The following is a 20,489-nucleotide window of genomic DNA, read 5'->3' as shown; positions in this document are numbered from 1 at the left end:
CTCTCTTGGGAAAGTAGGGGTGCAGTGGATTAACCAAAGGCCCTCTCACTCTCTTTGTTGGGACAGTGGGGGTACGGTGGATTAACTAAAGGCCCTCCGCCTCTTTCTGTGGGGAAAGTGGGGATACAGTGAATGAACAAAAGGGACTCCACCTATCTCTTTCTTGGGGAAGTGGTATAGTGGATTAACTAAAGGCCCTCCCACTCTCTTTTTGTGGAGGTGGGGTACAGTGGATTACCTAAAGGCCCTCCGCCTCTGTTGGGAAAGTGTGGGTACAGTGGGTTAATCATTTCCCGATACCCTCTCTTTGATGGCGAATTGTTGGTCCATGTTTCTGTTTGTTCCTCAATTCAGCTTGTAGTGGGTGTGAGACAGCAACTTAAAGCTGAAATCAATTTTAAAGGGATGGACAATGAGAGAAGCAGGAACACCGAGATCTAAATGTGATGGATTTGTTTGTCTGAAATGAAAAATTGTCCGATTTCTCCTCAGCCGGAGGAAATTCAATGAAGATATTTTGCTGAATCCTGGAATGAATGAGATTTACTCTGTCTCTAACCCAGGGTGTATCTGAGCTGGGAGCACTGGTTGTATCAGACTTGGGGCCGAGACCTGTAGAAATCCGAGTCTCATTGAACAGATCTGATATCAGCAAAGTGGAAGCACCATTAATTAAGCGGCTGTACATTTAAATCACAATTGGAGGGAAAATAACTTTATTATTTTTATTTTAGTTCAAAATATAACCAATGGATTCTCATTGACATGAATTAACGGTGTCCATCAGAGCGAGGGAAATGTTCACAAAACTGGGTTTACCGCTGGATTTATTAACCGTTCTGTTGATGATCTTCAAGGGGATGGCTTCATGTCCCACCACACAGGAGTAAGAAGCGCCGCTGGCCCACTCCTCGGTGGATAACAGGCTGTACATGAAGAAGGAGCTATTGCCGTTCTCCGCCATCACCTCGGTGTTCTTGTAGTTGCCGGGATTCACCGGCTTGTCATTGACGGTCCACTTGACGAAGATCTCTCGGGGGGAGAAACCTCTCACTAAGCAGCTGAGGGAGACGAATCTCTGAGCGGAGACGTCTTCAGCCGAGGGCAGGAGGACAGAGACGGACGGTTCCCGCGGATTGGGATCTGCAGAAATGTACAATAAATGTTAATAAAATGGGGAATTCCGGAGACAATGGAACCGCGGGTTAGATGTGAGAGAAATGTGTTTTGTGTTGGATTTTAAAGGTTTCCATTTTCCACTTTGGGATCTGTCCGGGTTCCCAGCTCGGAGCAGAGGTGACACAATCCTTTTCCCTGAGACTTTACGGATATTGAATTTGAAAGTTTCAGAAAGTATACAGCAGGGAAACAGGCCATTCGGCCCAATTGTTCTGTGCTGGTGTATAAACTCCACACCTGGCTCCTCCCACCTTACTCCCAGAGGATTGGAAAACTGCCAATGTAACACCCTTATTCAAAGGGGAGGGAGTAAAAAACAGGTAACAATAGGCCAGTGACCTGTCAGTGGAGAACGGTGAGAGTCCATTATAACGTTTCTAATAGCTGAGCATTTCAAAATACACAATATAATCAAACAGAGTCAGCAGGGCTTTGTGAAAGGTAAATCATGCCTGAAAGCTTTATTGCCCTTATTTGAGGTGATAACGAGAAGGCAAGAGAGAGAGAGGGGGGGGGGGGGGGGCAGTAGATGTACTATACATGTATTTCAAAACTGTGTTTAATTAATGAATGTACTATTCCCATGTTTACAGATGACAAAATATATGTAGAAAGCCAGGTGGTGAGGATTACAGAATATCCACAGAGGGACAGAGGCAGCTTAAGTTACTGAATAAAAACTTGGCAGATGGAACATAATGTAGGAAAATGTGAGGTTATAATTTGGCAGGAGGAAGAACATAACGGAATATTATTTACATGGAGAAAGACTGGAGAAAGCTGAAGTAACGGGGGAATTGTGGGTCCTCCTGCAGAAACCACAAAAAGCAAGTTCTGCAGGTAATATGGAGACAAATTGAATGTTGACATTTATTTCAAACGGAATAGAATATAAACATGGGGAGGTCGAGCTAAAACTATACAAAGCATTAGTTAGACGACACCTGGTGTACTTTGAATAGTTTTGGTGCCCTTATCTAAGGAAGACAGATTGGTTTTGAAGGCAGTCCAGAGAAGGATCACGAGGCTGATCCCGAGTATGGAGGGAGTTTCTTATGGGGAGAGTTGTACTTATTGGAGTTTAGAGGAATGAAGGCGACATAATTGAGACATGAAAGATTCTCAGGGAGCTTCTTAGGATTGACGCTGAGAGGTTGTTTTCCCCTTGTGGGAGCGTCAAGGAGCAGCGTGAATGATCGCAAAATAAGGGTTCGCCCATTTCAGACAGAGATGAGAAGGAATTTCCTCTCTCAGAGGGTAGTGAAGCTGTGGAATTATTTAACGCAGGGGGCTGTAGATTCTGGGGTGTTCAGTATGTTCAAGGTTGAGAGAGACATATTTTAAATCAGTAAAGGCGTCAAGAGATTTGGAGATTAGGCGGGAAAGAGGAGTTGAAGGTTATCACAGCAGATCAGTCATGATCTCACTGAAGGCTGGACCGGTGTTTATGGGCCCAAAGGCCTACATCTGCTCCTAAGTCTTGTGGTCTATAGTCTCGCTCCGTCTAAACCCAATATCACTACTTTTAATTCATTGTTCATTCATCTGCATATCAATTTCCACCTTAAACTCTAAACGCCTAGTTTTTAGTTAGCGGAATTACCTATCTGGATAGAGCAGCCCGGTAGCACAAGCCCTTGGCTTGACAGCGCCAGGGTCCCAGTTTCGATTCCCTGCTGGGAGTCTGCACGTTCTCCCCGTGGCTGCGTGGGTTTCCTCCGGGTGCTCCGGTTTCTTCTCACATTCTAAAGACGTGCAGGTTAGGTGGATTGGCCATGCTAAATTGCCCTTTGTGACCAAAAACGTTAGGTGGGGTTATTGGGTTACGGGGATTGGATGGAAGTGAGGGCTTAAGTGGGTCGGTGCAAACTCGATGGGGCGAACGGCCTCCTTCTGCACTGTATGTTCTAGACTGAATACTAAATATTGACCGCACTGACACTAGAAATAGACACAATGGCTCACTTATTGCTTCAGTCTCACGGCTCACCTATTTTTTTGTGAATTGAAATTCTTAAAGGAGTTGGCAGGTCTTGATGGCTCGCCACACAGCCAAACACAGCCCCACTCAGCCAGGCTTGTGTCGAGATGTTTAATTTGCTGACCACGCTCTCAGTATCTGCCCCAGGCTGGTCGGCAATCTCTGATTTCAGCGGCTTCTTCGCTTCACTCCAGGACACATTGACTCCATAGGGAGCATTCGAAATGACGCAGGTTAAGGTTACAGTCGCCTCCAGTAAGACCTGTTCTATTGGCGGTGGCAGTATTGTTACTGAGGCATCAGTGCGAACGGAAGGATCTGCGAATGAAAAAAAGCGGAAATCAACCCAAGTTTCATCTTCAGAATCAGGACAGCAGGATTCAGCCTTCACTCAATAAATGGGAATAAATCAACTTCGAAACTTCTAAATATCGCCATTAATCTTTTATACACAACGGAAAACCAGTTCGGTCAGTGTAAACTATTCTCATTGTGAAATACAATCAGCCCGATGCCATTCTAATGAATCAGTATTGCAGCATTGCCAATACAAATATTCCAGTCCTGATCTCAGGAACCTAACACTGAAGGCTGATTTATAAATGGGTTGGATGAAATTTCCAACACTTTCGTCCCGGAGCTGTTATCAGTAAAGTGTTTCAGACACCCACTGACTCTCAAATATAACCAGCTGTCTCAGGATAAAGCTGATATCAAGTCCACCTCACTTACTAAATGACTTCAAATTAGAGCGAAACATTTATTTCTATACTGATCAAATCCTGAATGGTGAGCAATCCTAATGCAGCTCTTACATCAGAATGAAACACTAACTACATGGCAGTAAATTAGAAGTTATTCTGTGCTTTGTAATAACTTCAGTAAATTCCTGATTTTGATTAACATCAGAGTTCAGGATGATTTATTGTTTCCTCTGTTTGTGTCTCTTACCAGACGCGGTGATGTTGTGACTTTGGGTGACCTCTTGATGAGTGACCTGGCAGGTATAGACCGCTTTGCTGAACCATTCCCCAGCGGAGACTGTCAGCCGACTGCTCGCCGAGAAGTTCCCGTTCACTTCACAGGCGGAAGAGGTGACAATTCGTGAACCCATGGCTTGTCTATTCTTCAGCCAATTCACCGTCATTGAATTTGGCTGGAAATCGTTAATTGAACAGACGATGGTTGCAAATTTCTGTCTTGTGATTTCTTCATTCGAACTCACGGTGAGGATAACATGTGGAGGGACACCAGGCGGGCCTTCAAGAAACACAATTTAGACATTTCTTGCAGAAGATGGTGTGACAAATAAAATGATTTATTATATTTTAACAGCTTCTCTGCGGTCAATATTTTCCTCAGGAATCAGAACGGCACACTTTACCATAAATATGTTATAGCCAAAGGTGTAAATAAAGTAATCACAGCGGTTCTGCTTCGCACAGTTTCCACAACACTTACATGTCATTCCAATGCTCTTGTCTGAGCCGCTGTGTCGAACCTCACAGCTGATTTTGCTGCATCCCCCCTCTGACTCGGTGATGGTTAACTGGCTGCTCAGGGTGTAGGTTCCCTTCCTGTTTCTCACTGACGGGTATTTCTTAACTCCAGTGGTGATCTGCTGCCCATCTTTCTTCCAGGTGAGGCTGGTGATTTCTGGGGAGTAGTCCATCGCCAAACAGACAAAGGTCACGGAGCCGTCGGTGTTGTGTTGCTGACAGGAGGAGACCAGGCTGTAGAGAGTGGGCGGAGACGGTGTCACTGGGAGAGAATGGCCCATTCAACAAGTTAGACTCTGGTATTTATGATTTTAACTAACCAAACATTTCAAAATTTGACCCTTGCAGCAACATTTTCCAATTAAATCCTACATCCATATGGAAGCTTTTATTAGTTCTATCGTTTGGGAATCACCAACTTTTTGTCCCCTCTTTAGAAACTCACATCGCCGTCTCCGTCTCTATCAGATGACAAAAAATAACATTTAGATGCCATCTGAATGGTGTAACTTTCATTAGATTGAAAAAGTGGAGCAGAGGATTTCCCCATTATTTCAGCCACCATGTAAAATCAAATGTAAATATCGTCACAGCCCGGGAGACTACTCTCTCCTGAGAGCTGACTGGTGGTGATTTAACCTGAGGGTCACCACACAGTAGGCGAGGGGGAAGGTTGAGAATGGGGGTCTTTATAAATAACCTCAGCCGGTACAGCGATTGAACCCGCGCTGTTGGGATCGCTCTTCATCACGAACTAGCCGTCCAGCTAACTGAGCTGTGTACGTCACAATCCAGCTAACTAAGCTGGGGACGTCACCATTCAGCGAACTGGGTTGTGTACATCTCAATCCAGCTAACTGAGCTGTGTACGTCACAATCCAGCTAACTGAGCTGGGTACGTCACCATTCAGCGAACTAGGCTTGTGTCCGTCACAATCCAGCTAACTAGCTGTGTCCGGCACCATCCAGCTAACTGAGCTGTGTACGTCACAATCCAGCTAACTGAGCTGTGTACGTCACAATCCAGCTAACTGAGCTGTGTCCGTCACAATCCAGCTAACTGAGCTGTGGACGTCACAATCCAGCTAACTGATCTGTATACGTCAGAATCAAATTAACTGAGCTGTGTGCGTCACAATCCAGCTAACTGAGCTGTGGACGTCACAGTCAACAGCACTTTGTGGTAAAAAAAGGTTGTCTCATCAATTACATCCTTGTAGTTTTGGAAATTGCCTGTGTTCAAACTGATGGCTGCCCCTCCTCTCTGCGCCTCACTACTCCCTCTCCAAAACAAAGAATAGTGACGTTGCTTCAATATACCTTCGGAATGCACACATGTAATTACAATAAAACTCTAAATTTGAGTAATTGGAACATTCTCTAATTTTGGAATCATGCAAATTGACAGCAGGAGTCGGGCATTAGGTCAGTCGAGCCTCCTCATGAGATAATGGCTGTGCTTATAGTGGTGGTAACTTCACGTTGCCACTGAGAACGGGATGTCTGCAATTCCCCCCGCACCCGCCGACTCGCCGCTTTCTCTCTGCGTGTTCTCCAATCACTCTGCTTCTCGATCTCTGCACCTTTCTCTGCACCTTTCGCTTGCTCCCTTTGTTTTCTTTCAGCTCTCTGCCCGTTTCCCCGGCTCTCTGTGCTTTCCTCTGTATCTCTGGACTATCCCGCGACTCTCGACACATCGCTCCGTCTCTTTATGCTTTGCCCATGTGCTCTGCACATTTCCCTGTTCCTTGGAGTTTTTCCCGGTTCCTGGCACTTTCCGCCGACTCTTTGAGCTTTTCGTCAGTACTACGCGCTTTACCCTGATTCTTATCGTTTATTGCCCACTCCATGGATATTGTTCCGATCTCTGCACTTCTCCCGGCTCTCACACCCTCCCTCTGCTTGTCCCTTCCCCCCCCCCCCCCAATCTCCGTGCTTGCCCTCCGACCCCCCCCCCCCCCCCCCCCCCCCCCCCCCACCCCCATCTTTGCCCTTTCCCCGGCTTCCTTGTTCTTTTCCCTAGGGTTTTCTCCCGGCTCCCTGAACTTCCCTCTGGTTCTCGCCACTCCAGCCTCATGCAGCCACTCTCCTTGCGGACCTTAACCCGCTGAGTTAGTGAGCGTGAGAAGAGAGGTTGAGTGAGTAACTGAGTGAGGGTAGGAGAGTGATTGCGGGCGAGAGTTGGGTGATTGAGGATGTCTGGGTGTGGATGAGAGGGAGAGAATGGGGGATTTACGGAGGGAGGTTACATGAGTGAGGACGAGTCACTGAGGATGAGTCAGTCAGGGTGGTTCAGGGAGAGTCAGTGAGGTGGAGAATGAATAAGGCTGAGTGAGTGAGGTTGGGGGTGAGTTATTGAGGGTGGGTAGGTTACTGCAGGTGACAGTGAATGTGAGTGAATTATGGTGAGTGAATGGAGTGGATGAATCGGTGAGGAGGGGGTCAGTAAACACGCATGACGTTGGGTGGGTGAGGGTAAATGAGAATGTAGGAGTGTGGCTAAATGAGCGAGGTGTGTCACTGGGAATTAGTGGGTGAGCGTGGATAAGCGAGAGTATACGATGGTGATTGAGCCAGTGAGCGTAAGTCAGGGAATGGGTGTGGATGGATGAGGGTGAGTGTGAGTGAATGAGTGTGGGTGCGTGAGTGAGCGAGGGTTATTGAGTGTAGCCATCTGGGATGGCCACGTCCCGATTACAAAATGGACACTTTGCAAAGAATGGAAGGAAAATAGACAATACTGAGAAAGCAAGCAGGTGTAAGGTTTATCTATTGATTGGAGCTGTAGCTCCCAGACAAGACCGATACTGCAAAGCCATTACCATATTAATGAGCCATCTCCGGGGACAAAATAGTAAAGTTTAGGCAAACGATACTAAAGCAGAGACCCTGGCGTCAGAGGAGACTAGAACAAAGCAGGCCAACGGCCACCTCGGACACGCCCAGCATTCAGAGCACCCACCCATTTATTGGAGGAAATCGATAGGAATGATCAAGATGTGGTCCAATTAATTGGAACCAAGTTCAAGGACCGCCCAAAAGCGCGCAAAGCCCCTTTTGGGTATAAGAAGAAGCCCCCAAGAGAGAATTGCTCTCTTGGCCTTGGCTCTCAGCGAGGAGAGGCCTGCTTAGCAGCTGCACCAGAACAAGTAAGTCCAAAGTCAACGCACGCTACGAGTCAGACGCTCTTAGCTGCTATTCCATACCAGCTCGACCCCAGCTGCCTCAGAACCAGGCAGCGGCCATTGTTCCTCTGACTGGGTGGGCGCCCAAAGCTAAGTATAGGCTTTAGTAGTGATAGTTTAGTTAGTAGAATTTGTGCACAAGTATATTTGACTGTGTGTGTAAATAAATGAGCATTGATTTCGAACTTACTAACTGGTGTATCGAGTCCTTGATCAGTATTTGGTTTTGAACCTTGTGGCGGTATCGAAAGATACTCTTGAGCAAACGTAATTAGAATTAAGGAAGGCGACCATATTGACCGCCATAAACAGAGCCAATTTAAGAGAGAACACAACGAGCAACATGAGTGAGAGTGAGTGAGTGTTGTTGAATACGTGCGGTTAATGAGGGTTAATGAATGAGGGCGAGTGAGTGTAGGCAAAAAAACTTAGGTGCATGAATGTGCATTAGTGAGGGTGGCTGTGTGAGGGGGTATGAGGGAGCGTGGGTGAGTGAGCATGCGTGAGTGAGGATGGGAAAGGGTGAAGGCGTATGAGAGAGGATGGGCGAGAGAGACGTTGTGAGTGATGCTGTGTGTATGAATCTGTGAGGGTGACAGAGGCTGGCTGACTAAGTGAGGGTGAGAGCCTGAATGATGTTGAGTAAGTGAGGGTGGATTAGTGGATAAGGATGGGTTAGTGAGGGAGAGTGAGCGAGGGTGCATGGGATGGGTGAGTGAGAGTGAGCAAGTAAGGTTGGGCAAGTAACGGTGAGACAATGAGGGTGAGTGAGTGATGGTGAGTGAGGGTGGTTGAGTGAGTGATGGTTAATGAGTTAGAGTGGGTGAGTACGGGTGGCTGAAAGAGGGTGTGTAGGTGAGTGAGGAAGAGTGATGGACTAAGGGTGCGTGAGTGGTGGTCAGTGAGTGAGGGTGTGCCTGGGAATGTGGGTGAGAGAGGGTGGGTGGGTGAAGGTAGGTGAGTGATGGTGAGTAAGTGAGGGCAAATGAATGAGTGAAGGTGAGTGAAGGCGAGTGAATGAGTGAAGGTAGGTGAGTGAGGGCAAGTGGATGAGTGAAGGTAGGTGAGTGAGGGCAAGTGGATGAGTGAAGGTAGGTGAGTGTGAGTGACCGTGGATGAGTGATCATTCCAAGCCCATTAGGACAATGTTTCTCTGGATGATTTTCCGCTCAGGCTCAGCTTTCTGTTTCCAACATTCCAACATGGCAACATAGGCCAACATTTATTTCCCATTCCGAATTGACCTTGAGAAGTTGTTGGGAAGCTGTCTTCTTCAACCACTGTCGTCCATGTGCTGCTGTACCAGAGGCAGTTTTGAACCAGCTGCTTTAATGCCGGTGAAATTTCATGTTGCACAGTGAAGGAAAGGTCATTTTGAAATCATGATGCTGAGTGACTCGGAGCTGAGCTTCCAGTTGGCGGTGTTCCCATGTGTCTGCTGTCCTCGTGCAGACAGTCGCTGTCATGGGTTTGGAAGGCGCTGTCTAAAGAGACTTGATGAGGTTCTGCAATGGATCTTTAGAAGATGGGCGGGTTTTGGGGAGTCAGGAGTTGAGTTTCAGCCACAGGATTCCTCGCCTCTGACATGTTTTTGTAGCCACAACATTTTCATGGCTCGCCCAGATCACTTTCTCGTCCATGTTAACCCCCAGGATGTTGCTAGAGGCGGATTTAATGATGGCAACGACGTTCAATGTCAAGGGGCGATGGTAAGATCCGCCGGAGATGGTCATTGCCTTCAATTGTGTGACGTGAATGTTACTTACCACTTGGCAGCCAGAGCCTGGATATAGCCCCTATCTTGCTTTGTTTACACATATACCTCTTCAGTCACTGCGCAGTTGCAAGTGGTACTGAACAAGGTGCAATCTTCTTCGAACAACCCCATTCCTGACCTTATGATAGAAGGAAGATCATTGAATGAGAAGCTGAATTGGTTGGGTTAGGACACTGCCCTGAGAAACCCTTACAGTGATACCCTGGAATTGAGATTATTGACGTCCAGCAACGGAAATCATCTGCCTTGGTGCTAGTTATGACTCCAACCAGCCCAGATTGTTCGCTTGATTCCCATTGATCCCGTTGCTGCTTGGGCTGTTTGATGTGGAGATGCCGGCGTTGGACTGCTGGGCTGTTTGAGGCCACTCTTGTTCAAATGCTGCCTTGATATCAAAGTCAGTCACTCACACCTGTGTGCCTGAGAGGAAGAGTGTGTGTGTGACAGACTGTAGGTGTTTCTCTGAGAGTATGTCCGTGTATATGTGTGCGCATGCGTGTGTGTGTGAATCTGTGCGTGTCCCTGTGAGAGATAGATCAAGAGAGTGGATGTGAAAGAGTGCTTGTGTGAGTTTGTGTGTGAAAGAGTATCTGTGTGTGAGATACAGAATTTGTGTGCATGTGCGAGGATGTGTGCGCCTGAGGGAGCAAAACAATATACCCAAGAGAGAGTATCTGAGCAAGAGCGTGTGTGAATGAGAGCGTGTGTCCGAGAGCGTTTGAGTATGAGTAAGAGAGATAACGTAGTAAGAGAGTGTGTGAGTGAGAGAGTCTGTGAGAGAGGAATATAATGTGCGTGAAAGTGAGAGCGAGTGATAATGTACCCGTGTGTGTTTGCGAGAGTGTGTGATTTCTACTATTATTGTGAGAGACTTCGTGTGAGTGTCTGAGAGAGTATGCATGTGCGTTTGAGAGATTGCGTGTTGTAAATAATAGTTTAAAGTGTGTGAGAGAGAATGCATATACGAGAGAATGTGTGTGAAAGAGAGAGAGAAAAATAATGTGCTTGTGTGTGAAAGAACGTGTGACAGGGTGTTCGAGTGAGAGAGTTGGAGAGGGAAGAGCATGAAGTAGAATGGGTGTGTGAGGCAGTTGTGTCTGTGTGACCGAGTGTGTGTGAGAGAGTGTGTGTGAGAGAGTGTGTGTTTTGAAGAGCTACTGCGTACATCAGAGTGTCTGTATGAGAGATAGTATATCTGTGTGCTTGAGGGAAAGTGAATCTTTATGAGAGCGAGGGAGTATGGGAGAGAGAAACAATGTGCGCTTAAGAGAGCACCGACTTGAGAGAGACTGTGTGAGAGGCAACTGCGCGAGAGATATTGTGAAATAGCTTGTGTGAGAGAGAGGTGTGTCTGTGCGTGTGAGAGAATATGCGTGTGGGAGAGAGGCAGGGAACGTGTGAGTAAACGTCTCTGTGCGAGACGGAGAGAGATTGTGTGCGTGAGTGAGTGCATGTCCCTAAGTGAGAGAGAAGGAGCGTGGGAATGTGTGTGTTTGTGTGTGTGGGTGATAGAGGGCGAGAGTGCGCATGAGTGAGAGAAAGGACGGACAAGGAGACGTTTGTGTGTGAAGGAAGATTGTGAGAGAGAGGTGACGTGTATGCGTGAGAGACAGGTACTGTTTATGTGAGAGTGTGTGTGAGACCCATTATGAGAGCGGGAAACAAAGTATGTGTGAGAGAGTGAGTGTGTAAGAGAAAGTGTGTGCGTGTGTGACAGCGTGTGTGAGAGAGACAGGATGCGTGGGAGAGAGTTTGGGGGAGTGAGTGCGTGAAAGTGAGTGAGAAATTGTGTGCCTTTATCTGGGAGAGTGCATGTGAGGAACAGAAAGAGCATGTGAGAGAATCTGTACGTGAGACTGAGTGCGTGTATCTGACAGAGAGTATATGAGAGAGGGGTAGTGTGCGTGAAAGAGGGTGGGTCAGAGAGAAAATGTACGTGCGAGAGTGTGAATTTGTTAACTTGAGAGTTTGCCTGTGTAGAGAGTGTGAGTTTGTGCGTGTTAGTTTGTGCCTGTGTGTGAGTGTATAGGAGAACGAGTGTATGTATTTGTGTTTTGAGAGAGTGTTTGAGAGAGAACCAGAAAGTGTGCTTGATCATTTGTTCCTATGTGGGTGTGTAAGAGAAGTAGTGTCTGAGAGCGAGAGTGCCTATGTTTGTGTGAGAGAGGGTGAGTGTGTGTGTGTGAGAGAGAGAAGATGGAAGTGTTTGAATGTGTGCATGTGTATTTGTGTGTGAGAGAGTGTAATGTGTGTCTGTGTCTATCTGGCTCACTCGCAGTCTCCATCTTCTATTTCGCCCTCACACTCCACACACATTCCCATCCACTCCGACACTGAGTGTGGTGACCACTTGAGCACAATGCGACTCGCGGGTTACGGTTGGACAATCACTTAAGCCTTTCACAGAATCATCGAATTTACAGTGCAGAGGGAGGCCATTCAGCCCGCCCAGTCTGTACCTGCCCTCGGAAAGAGCACCCTACTTAATCCCACACCTCCACCCTAACCCAGTCACTTAGTTACCCCACCTAACATTTTTGAACACTAAGGGCAATTCAGGATGTCCAATCCACCTAACCTGCACGTCTTTGGACCGTTGGAGGAAACCGTAGCACCTGGAGCAAAATTGCGAGGAAAAGGCTCTCAGGTCGGGCACGCGACAAACTAATATACAAAGTAAAATCCCCACAAATCTCCTGTCTCCGACTGCCAAGATGGAGGCCCAAAACTGGTTTAAAATAAAACATCTTCTACATTATCCCATCAAGTATGCCCACGGAAGAGTTCGATACAGTTTGGATATAACTGCTCTAGCTATCACAGCCGGTCAGAGCCAAGGAATCCTGTGTCAAGTAATTCAACCACAATCGCCGAAAGACATTTCGTCATCTAGAAGTACGGTGTGTGATTGAATGACTTAGACTTGTCTGAATGAGTGAAATTCGAAAAATGCTCAAGAAATTCAACACTGGCCAGGAAAAAGCCGCCGGCCAAATGAGCCCCCATTCACCATCTTAAACATTCATTCCCTCCAACCCCGCCAACAGAGGTAGCAGTGTGTATGATATACAAGATGCACTGCAGGAACTCTCAAAGAGTCCACAGAAAGCAACTTCCAAATCTGCAACCTCTACCACCTAGAAGGACAATGGCTGCAGATGGATAGGAACACCACGACCTGCGTATTTCTTCCAAAGCACACACCATCCTGACTTGAAACTATACTGCTGTTCCTTCACTGTGGACTGGAAATCCTTCCCCAACTGCACTGCGGGTGTACCTACACCACATAAACTGCAGCGATGCAAGAAAGATTCACCAAATTTTCTCAAGGGACAATTAAACGGAGATAATAAATGCTGGCCTAACCAGCGACTCGAACATCGCTCAGTAAGATTAAAAATAAAGTACAGACCATTTTTTCCCTCTTCACTGTCCCATTAATTAGGTCAAGGACTGGTACAGCTCGGATTAAAAGAGAATAAATCTCTCTGCATTACCAAATTTAACATTCCCAGGGCAGATACATCACTGGTTAGTAAGCAACCGAATCTTCTCCAGTTTGTCTGGCATTTCTGATTTTTTTCTTCCTGCCTGTCGCAATCTGCGGGAAGGATCTCAGTTCTGAGGGGCCTCCTCAAACGTAAAGTCAAACTTCCATATTTCTCACAGGTACAGGTTTTTAAAATGAAATAAGTCCAATTTCACTCCCTGACATACAAGAGAATTAATAATTCAAACTGTTTGATTCTAATTGATAAATTGACAACTTTCGACAACAGCTATTCCATAACCTCCTTCAAATTAAACTGATATTCGTTTCAAACGTCACGTCGCCTTTCAAGTATTTATTTCTGTCTATCTGAACGGCGCCTTTCAACTATTTCTTACTGTCTATCTGAACGGTGTAAAATGTATTTTCGCTGAGAATGAACACATCAAATATAAGACATTAAGGGTATTTTGTCCGTGACATAGATTCAATGATCAGGAAATGGATAGTGAGGGAGGGGTCGGTGTCGGAGCGGGTGGAGATGTCATCATGTCGGGACACAATTTCAGGGGCACTGGTAATGGCATCTCTGCTGTTTTCGCCGGCTTGGTACTCCACAAGCCCAGTGGTAGTGGCGGCTTTAGAACATAGAACGGTACAGCACAGAACAGGCCCTTCGGCCCTCGATGTTGTGCCGAGCAATGATCACCCTACTCAAACCCACGTATCCACCCTATACCCGTAACCCAACAACCCCCCCCCCCCCTTAACCTTACTTTTTTAGGACACTACGGGCAATTTAGCATGGCCAATCCACCTAACCCGCACATCTTTGGACCTTTGAGGAGCTTTGAGGATGTGGGGACTGTGGCGGAAGCAATGGGAGTGGAGGGGGCGTCGGTATGGGCAACAAATTGTGGCAATCACCGGTTTGTGCCGGGGTGGGGGGGGGGGGGGGGGATTTGGATGTGGCAGCGAACAGGGATTGAGAGGTTCAGGGAGCTGTTTATTGACGGCAACTTTCCGTGCTTGGAGAACTTGCAGGAGGAGTTTGAGCTGCCCGGGGGGAATGGGTTCAGCTACCTGCAGGTGAGTGATTTTGTACGGAGTCAGGTTTCGACCTTTCAGCACATTCCGCTTCAGGGGATACAGTAGGTGGTGTCCCCACGAGAGTGGGGGTGGAAGGTCTCGAAATTTATAAAGAGTTCATGGAATAGTAAACCCTGATAGGGGAGGTAAAGCGAAAATGGGAGGAAGCGTTGGGCAAGGTGTTAGAGGCGGGATTGTGGGCCAATGCCTTGAGTAGGGTTAACGCGTCTTCGTCGTGTGACAGCCTTAGCCTCAAACAATTCAAGGCCGTCCACAGGGCGCATATGATTGCGGCACGTATGAGCAGGTTCTTTAAAAGGGTGGAGGATACGTGTGGGCGGTGTGCAGAAAGGGGGGAGGGGTGTGGCGGGTGGTGAGGGGGCGGCCGCAAATCATGTCCATATGTTTTGGGCATGTCCGAAGCTTAAGGTATTCTGGCAAATGTTTGCCGATGTCATGTCCACGGAATTAAAGGTATCGGTGGCGATTTTTGGTGTGTCAGAAGACCCGCGAGTCCAGGGGGCGAGAGAGGATGATGTGTTGGCCTTTGCTTCCCTGGTAGCCCGGAGACGGTATGGGTCAGTGACATGGCCGGATTTCTCAGGCTTCAGAAGATCAAGTTCGCCCCGAGAGGATCGATGCTAGGGTTTGCCTGGAGGTGGCAGCCGTTTATTGACCTATTGGGGATTTGTCAGCGGATACAAAGGGGGAGAGGGGCTAAGGGGAAGAGGGAGGTAGGGGGGATTGGTTGAGGTGGCAAAGGTGGGAAAGGGGGACTGGGGAACTGTGCATGTAAGACATGTTGGCTGGGTCTGGTTGTTTGTTGGGTGGGTGTTATTTACTTTGTTGTTTTTCCTCTTGAAAATTGTTGTCAAAAATGATTAATGCTTTAATAAAATATTTTCACGAAAAACAGAAATACATTGTTTACTGAATTCATTTTCGAGACAATTTAATTAAATATTCTCTATTAGCTCTGATATTTTGAACGCCAGTGTGCCACTGAATTGGATGAGATTATTTATATTGAATTAATTAGTACTGATGTTGTATTGCAAGTTATTGTTAATTGTCAATTAGTTGGCTTATTAGCTGATTAGTACACGATAATAAAAAGTTTTCTATAATTCAAATCCTTCTGCTACCTGGAACTTTGTTAAATAATTTGGTTTAATTAAATCTTCAGGAATGCTAAATAATAAACTTAAAATAACCGGATGGAAACATACAGACATGTATAGTATATCATCTGTTTGCTAAAGCGGCACTTCCGGGTTGATAAACTGTCGCAACTCGAAACTATATATATCAATAAGTCCCTGGATGTTTGTTCTTAGTCAAAATGCTTCCGAGAGTTCATAACTCAGACAATCCCTGTAAGTTAATTATTAAAACTATTGCTTAAAGAAAGGAGATCCAAATTAATCAGTGTAAAACATAGTGAAAACAATTCATTCTTATCGTCTACAACACTGAAACATAATGAGCAAATGAAGTAGAACTTTTCTACTTCAATTTAATACTTAATTTAAAAAAACATGAGGTTCAGATATCATTTGTTCTTCTATTGTGTCATTTGTCTTTTTTTCTTTAATTCTATCTCGGAAACAGCACAGCTCTGCAATTACATATTGCTCAGTAAATATTCTCCTTTTGTAATTATATTGATCTCTTTGAATTTCAAGCTTTTACTTGTCGACCTCTCGCCCTGTGCAATCTGAACATTTCTACAGTTGAAATAAAACCAGAAGAAAATTCCTTCACTGCCAGAGATTTACACCTCTGAGAAAACTGTTTATTATTAAATTATCGGGCTGCATCACAGCCTGGTATGGCAACTTCTCGGCCCAGGACCGCAAGGAACTTCAGAGAGTCGTGAATACCGCCCAGTCCATCACACAAACCTGCCTCCAATCCGTGGACTCCATCTACACCTCCCGCTGCTGGGGGAAAGCGGGCAGCATAATCAAGGATCCCTCCCACCCGGCTTACTCACTATTCCAACTTCTTCCATCGGGCAGGAGATTCAGAAGTCTGAGAACACGCACGAACAGACTCAAAAACAGCTTCTTCCCCTCTGTCACCAGACTCCTAAATGACGCTCTTATTGACTGACCTCATTAACACTACACCCTGTATGCTTCATCCGATGCCAATGCTTATGTAGTTACATTGTATATCTTGTGTTGCCCTATTATGTATTTTCTTGAATTTTGTTTAATTCCCCTTTCTTCCCATGTACTGAATGACCTGTTGAGCTGCTTGCAGAAAAAAACTTTTCACTGTACCTGGGTACACGTGATAATAAACAAATCCAATCCAATTAGTGACAATTATCTCACTATCCAAATACAAATGACATTGAAGAAATCATACTGTTGCGGCTGCACAGAAAAAAATGTAATAACCGGATACATAAATTGCCAAACTGCAATGTTAAACTCCTATTTAAGCAACTGACAAACATAACCAGGATTATAAAAATTAATTCAAAATATATTGAGCAATAGAACACTGCTGTAGAATCAGTATGTTATTATGAAAACATTTCCGGGCATAATCACAAACCATTTCCAGCGTAGAAACTTTTCCGGTGATACTAATGGTGTACAGAGCACAGGAGATCTGTGAAAGGCGATTGTGATTAATGTTATTAATATGGAAACATCTATGGTTAATATGGAGTTATATTACCGCATTATAATTATTTTAATTATATTAATGTTACTCTCCAATTGGAACATTGTAATTAAGTAGTTTGAGATTGCAGTAACTGATTGCGTTCTGAATTAATCCAATGATTGCTTAAATCCAGAATGAACAGTTAAAATTTTAAATAAGCCTCAAAATATCTAGAATTTCTTTCTTCATTTCCGAAACCTGTATATTCTCCCGACAATCGTGTTTCAAGCAGATTCAAACATGTGGACTGTTGCATGTAATCAGAATACGTGTAACCGCTTAATGCCACCAAGTATAAACAATACAGAAACAATGCAGTAAGCCAATCCACTTCACAAATTGGACTTATTGAAAGTCACCCAGACACAAAATCGCCTCAGCAGGAAAACACCAAAACTCATCACGAAGGGACTGAAGCCCATTTCAGCTCAATTCTACATTGAACACAATCGAACATATCATTTCAAAAACATCTCAATATCGAATCCAGCAAATCAGCTCGCCAGCAAATGTATCAAACTAAAGAGAAATATGGAATAATAGCAAAACCATTGTAAGGCGGTGCAATAGGTCCAAAAATTATATTTAAACTTCACCACATTTTACTCGTATTGGGCCATATTTGAAACGTATTTCGACACTTCTTGTTTGCAGTAGATGGTAAAAGCTGCAAACAGCAGGTGACATCGGGATGAAACATTACAGAAAAGCTAAGCTCTTATTGCAGGAAGAAATTGTGTTCGGAAAGAGCGTCTTAAACCGTGCCTTTGTTAAATCTGCAACCACCACTTATTAAAAATGCGCTAATATCTGTAAGTCGGTGCCCGCAATCATGCTTGAAGCATATTCAAACACGTAGACTGTTTGTATTCAACCACAAAGCATGTAAGCGCTCAATGTGACCGAGTTAAACAATGCAGAAACGCCAAACCGTTTCACAGATTTTCCTTATTCAAAGTCACCCAGACACAATCTGCTCAGCAGTAAAACACCAAATCACATAGCGAGGGACTAAAACTGGTTTCACGGAGAAGCAGCTCAATACTACAAACACTTTCAACAAAACCATAGAGCATTTCAAGACAACATCAATGTGGAACACACCAAACCCCCCTGTCATCAAGTGAATGAATAGTTAAACTAAACCGAAAGTTAATACTGAGTTAGATTTCAACTACTTGTGCACTAGAAGCTGAAATTTACAGCCACTAAATGTCAGCGAGATATAATATTACAGGAACGTCATACTGATTTATAGACGGTAGGTACTTAAAGTAACCCGACCACACAGTATCCTCAGCAAATAAACATCAACTCGCAACAACCAGGGACTGAATCCCTCGGCAGAAACCTTTGTCAACAGGCACAGTAATTCTATAACCCTTTTCGGCAGAATCACATGAAACATTGCAACAAAATCTCAATACAGAGTCCTCCAAAGAATATTTCAGTGAACGAATGAATTGTTGAAATAGAAAGAAAATAACACAAAGACTCAAATATATCAGTTAGTGAATTATTGAATGGTTCTTACCTGCAGTCACTGTCACCATGGTTCCTTTTCCCCAGAATACGAAGGCGCCACAATGTTTCATTCCCTGGGCTGCACCTTGCAATAACCGGATCTGCACAAAATAGACAGAAATCCGCCATTATTTTAATATTCACAACCCAGAGACAAAGTTAAGTCACGGTGAATTTGTGTTAAATTATAATGACATGTGTGGATAGCGTTCGCTTTTCATAAATTATCCTTCCGGTTTATATTTCAGAGTAGTGTTTCATGAACATGTTGTTGAAAACACTCACTGATTAATGAATAATTATCAGATTTTCCATGTTCATTCTTTGTATTTGGGCAGTGATGGAAATAAATAATACTTCACTGTAAATACATTTAAATTGTAAAAGAGGGCACTGAGCCAGCCTCAGTGAATTAGTGCTGAGGGGCTTTTTGTATTGACAGTAACTGCTGTGCTAGTTATCACAGTGAGACACAGCGTGTCAAATACTGCGGCAGACTGTTAACTGTAAAATACAGAGACTTAATTTCACTGCGCTCTCAAAAACCGAACTCTGTCTCTTCCAACAGCGAATGGGTGAGTTATTTCAGCTTGTCCTGGTCATTCCATTTATAAAGAGGATCGGAACACTTTTAAACCATCTGTGCAGATTTAGCGTGTCGGTCAACAGAGATAAAGTGGAAGATCTTTTACATCTTTTTACAAACTAATGTTTTGTTTTTTTTAAACCTGATTTACATTGACAACCCTGCTGTGGCGCTGATCACACATCTGAACAAACTCTTTCTCGAAGATTTTTGTATGAGGATGTCGCTGAGCACAGCACTGTGGGCCCCTGCAGTGATCTGCTTGCACAGTAATAAATGGCGGTGTCTTCAACCTTCAGGTTCGTCATGGACAAAGAGAATATATTGTTTGAAGTGTCCCTGGACGCAGTAAATCGATCTTTAATTGCTGGGGCGTAGCTGTTGTCTGATGAACTCATGTAGTTAAGCAGCCACTCCAGCCCGTGTCCGGGAAATTTTCGGATCCAGTACGTGTTGTGGCTGCTGAGGTCGAAGCCGCTGGTTTTACAGGTCAGTGTCAGGGAGCCTCCGGGACGCCCGGTCTCTGCCTCCGGCTGAGTCAACACAACCTGCGACTGGACACCTGTAAAAATATATCAAAAAGCCCGAGGATTAATGCTGGTGAAATGATTGGTGACTCTGGAACATTCCAGAGAGAGAGTAACACTGAGAGACTTAGAACAATACAGCACAGAACAGGCCCTTCGGCCCTCGATGCTGTGCCGAGCAATGATCACCCTACTCAAACCCACGTATCCACCCTATACCCAAAACACAACACCCCCCCCCCCCAAAACCTTACTTTTTTAGGACACTACGGGCAATTTAGCATGGCCAATCCACCTAACCCGCACGTCTTTGGACTGTGGGAGGAAACCGGAGCACCCGGAGGAAACCCACGCACACACGGGGAGGACGTGCAGACTCCGCACAGACAGTGACCCAGCCGGGAATCGAACCTGAGACCCTGGAGCTGTGAAGCATTTATGCTAACCACCATGCTACCGTGCTGCCCCCACTTGGACAATAAAAACTACTCACGGGATAAGAAAGTCAGCAACAAACTGAGAGAAATGGCCAGCCTCATCCTTCTGGCCATTTGGGGGAAATGGTTGTGTCAGGAACTCAGTGAACAAACCAGCGCCCGGACTGTTGGATTCGGGTCCCAGTGAGCGGCATTTAAATACCCGGCAGAAGGGGGCGGCTTTCCAGGCGCTGCCTGTTGATTCTTTGGTGGAGGCGGCAACTGGATCCACGTCCCACCTTCCACACCCCCAACAGAATGGACTCAGATATTTACTATAGGTTATTATTTTAAAAAGACATTTAGATCGGTATCGGTATATTCGTTTGGCTGAATGGATTCATTGTAATGTCTATCCTCATCCGAATGGAAAATTATATTTGAGCATCTCTTAGTAAAATCTAATTCCATTATATATTAAGTCTCTTTATTTCTAATCTTCAATATAAAAGGATGAACATAAACAGATTAAATTACATTATCAGGGAATA

The 20,489-nt window shown here is 45.2% G+C and overlaps 1 gene segment (V, D, J or C); it reads right to left on the bottom strand.

The window, feature by feature from the left end:
• Nucleotides 1-345: 345 nt before the first annotated feature.
• LOC119961604 lies at nt 346-20,128 on the bottom strand. The segment is given in 8 exon segments: nt 346-437; nt 1,099-1,143; nt 3,170-3,478; nt 4,112-4,420; nt 4,622-4,921; nt 18,420-18,467; nt 19,237-19,557; nt 20,016-20,128. Coding segments are annotated over 8 exon segments (1,482 nt in total).
• Nucleotides 20,129-20,489: the final 361 nt, after the last annotated feature.

This window comes from Scyliorhinus canicula, unplaced genomic scaffold, assembly GCF_902713615.1.
Source record: "Scyliorhinus canicula unplaced genomic scaffold, sScyCan1.1, whole genome shotgun sequence".
Taxonomy (NCBI): domain Eukaryota; kingdom Metazoa; phylum Chordata; class Chondrichthyes; order Carcharhiniformes; family Scyliorhinidae; genus Scyliorhinus; species Scyliorhinus canicula.
The sequence above is the reverse complement of the archived record's forward strand: the minus strand, read 5'-3'. Positions and strand labels throughout refer to the sequence as shown.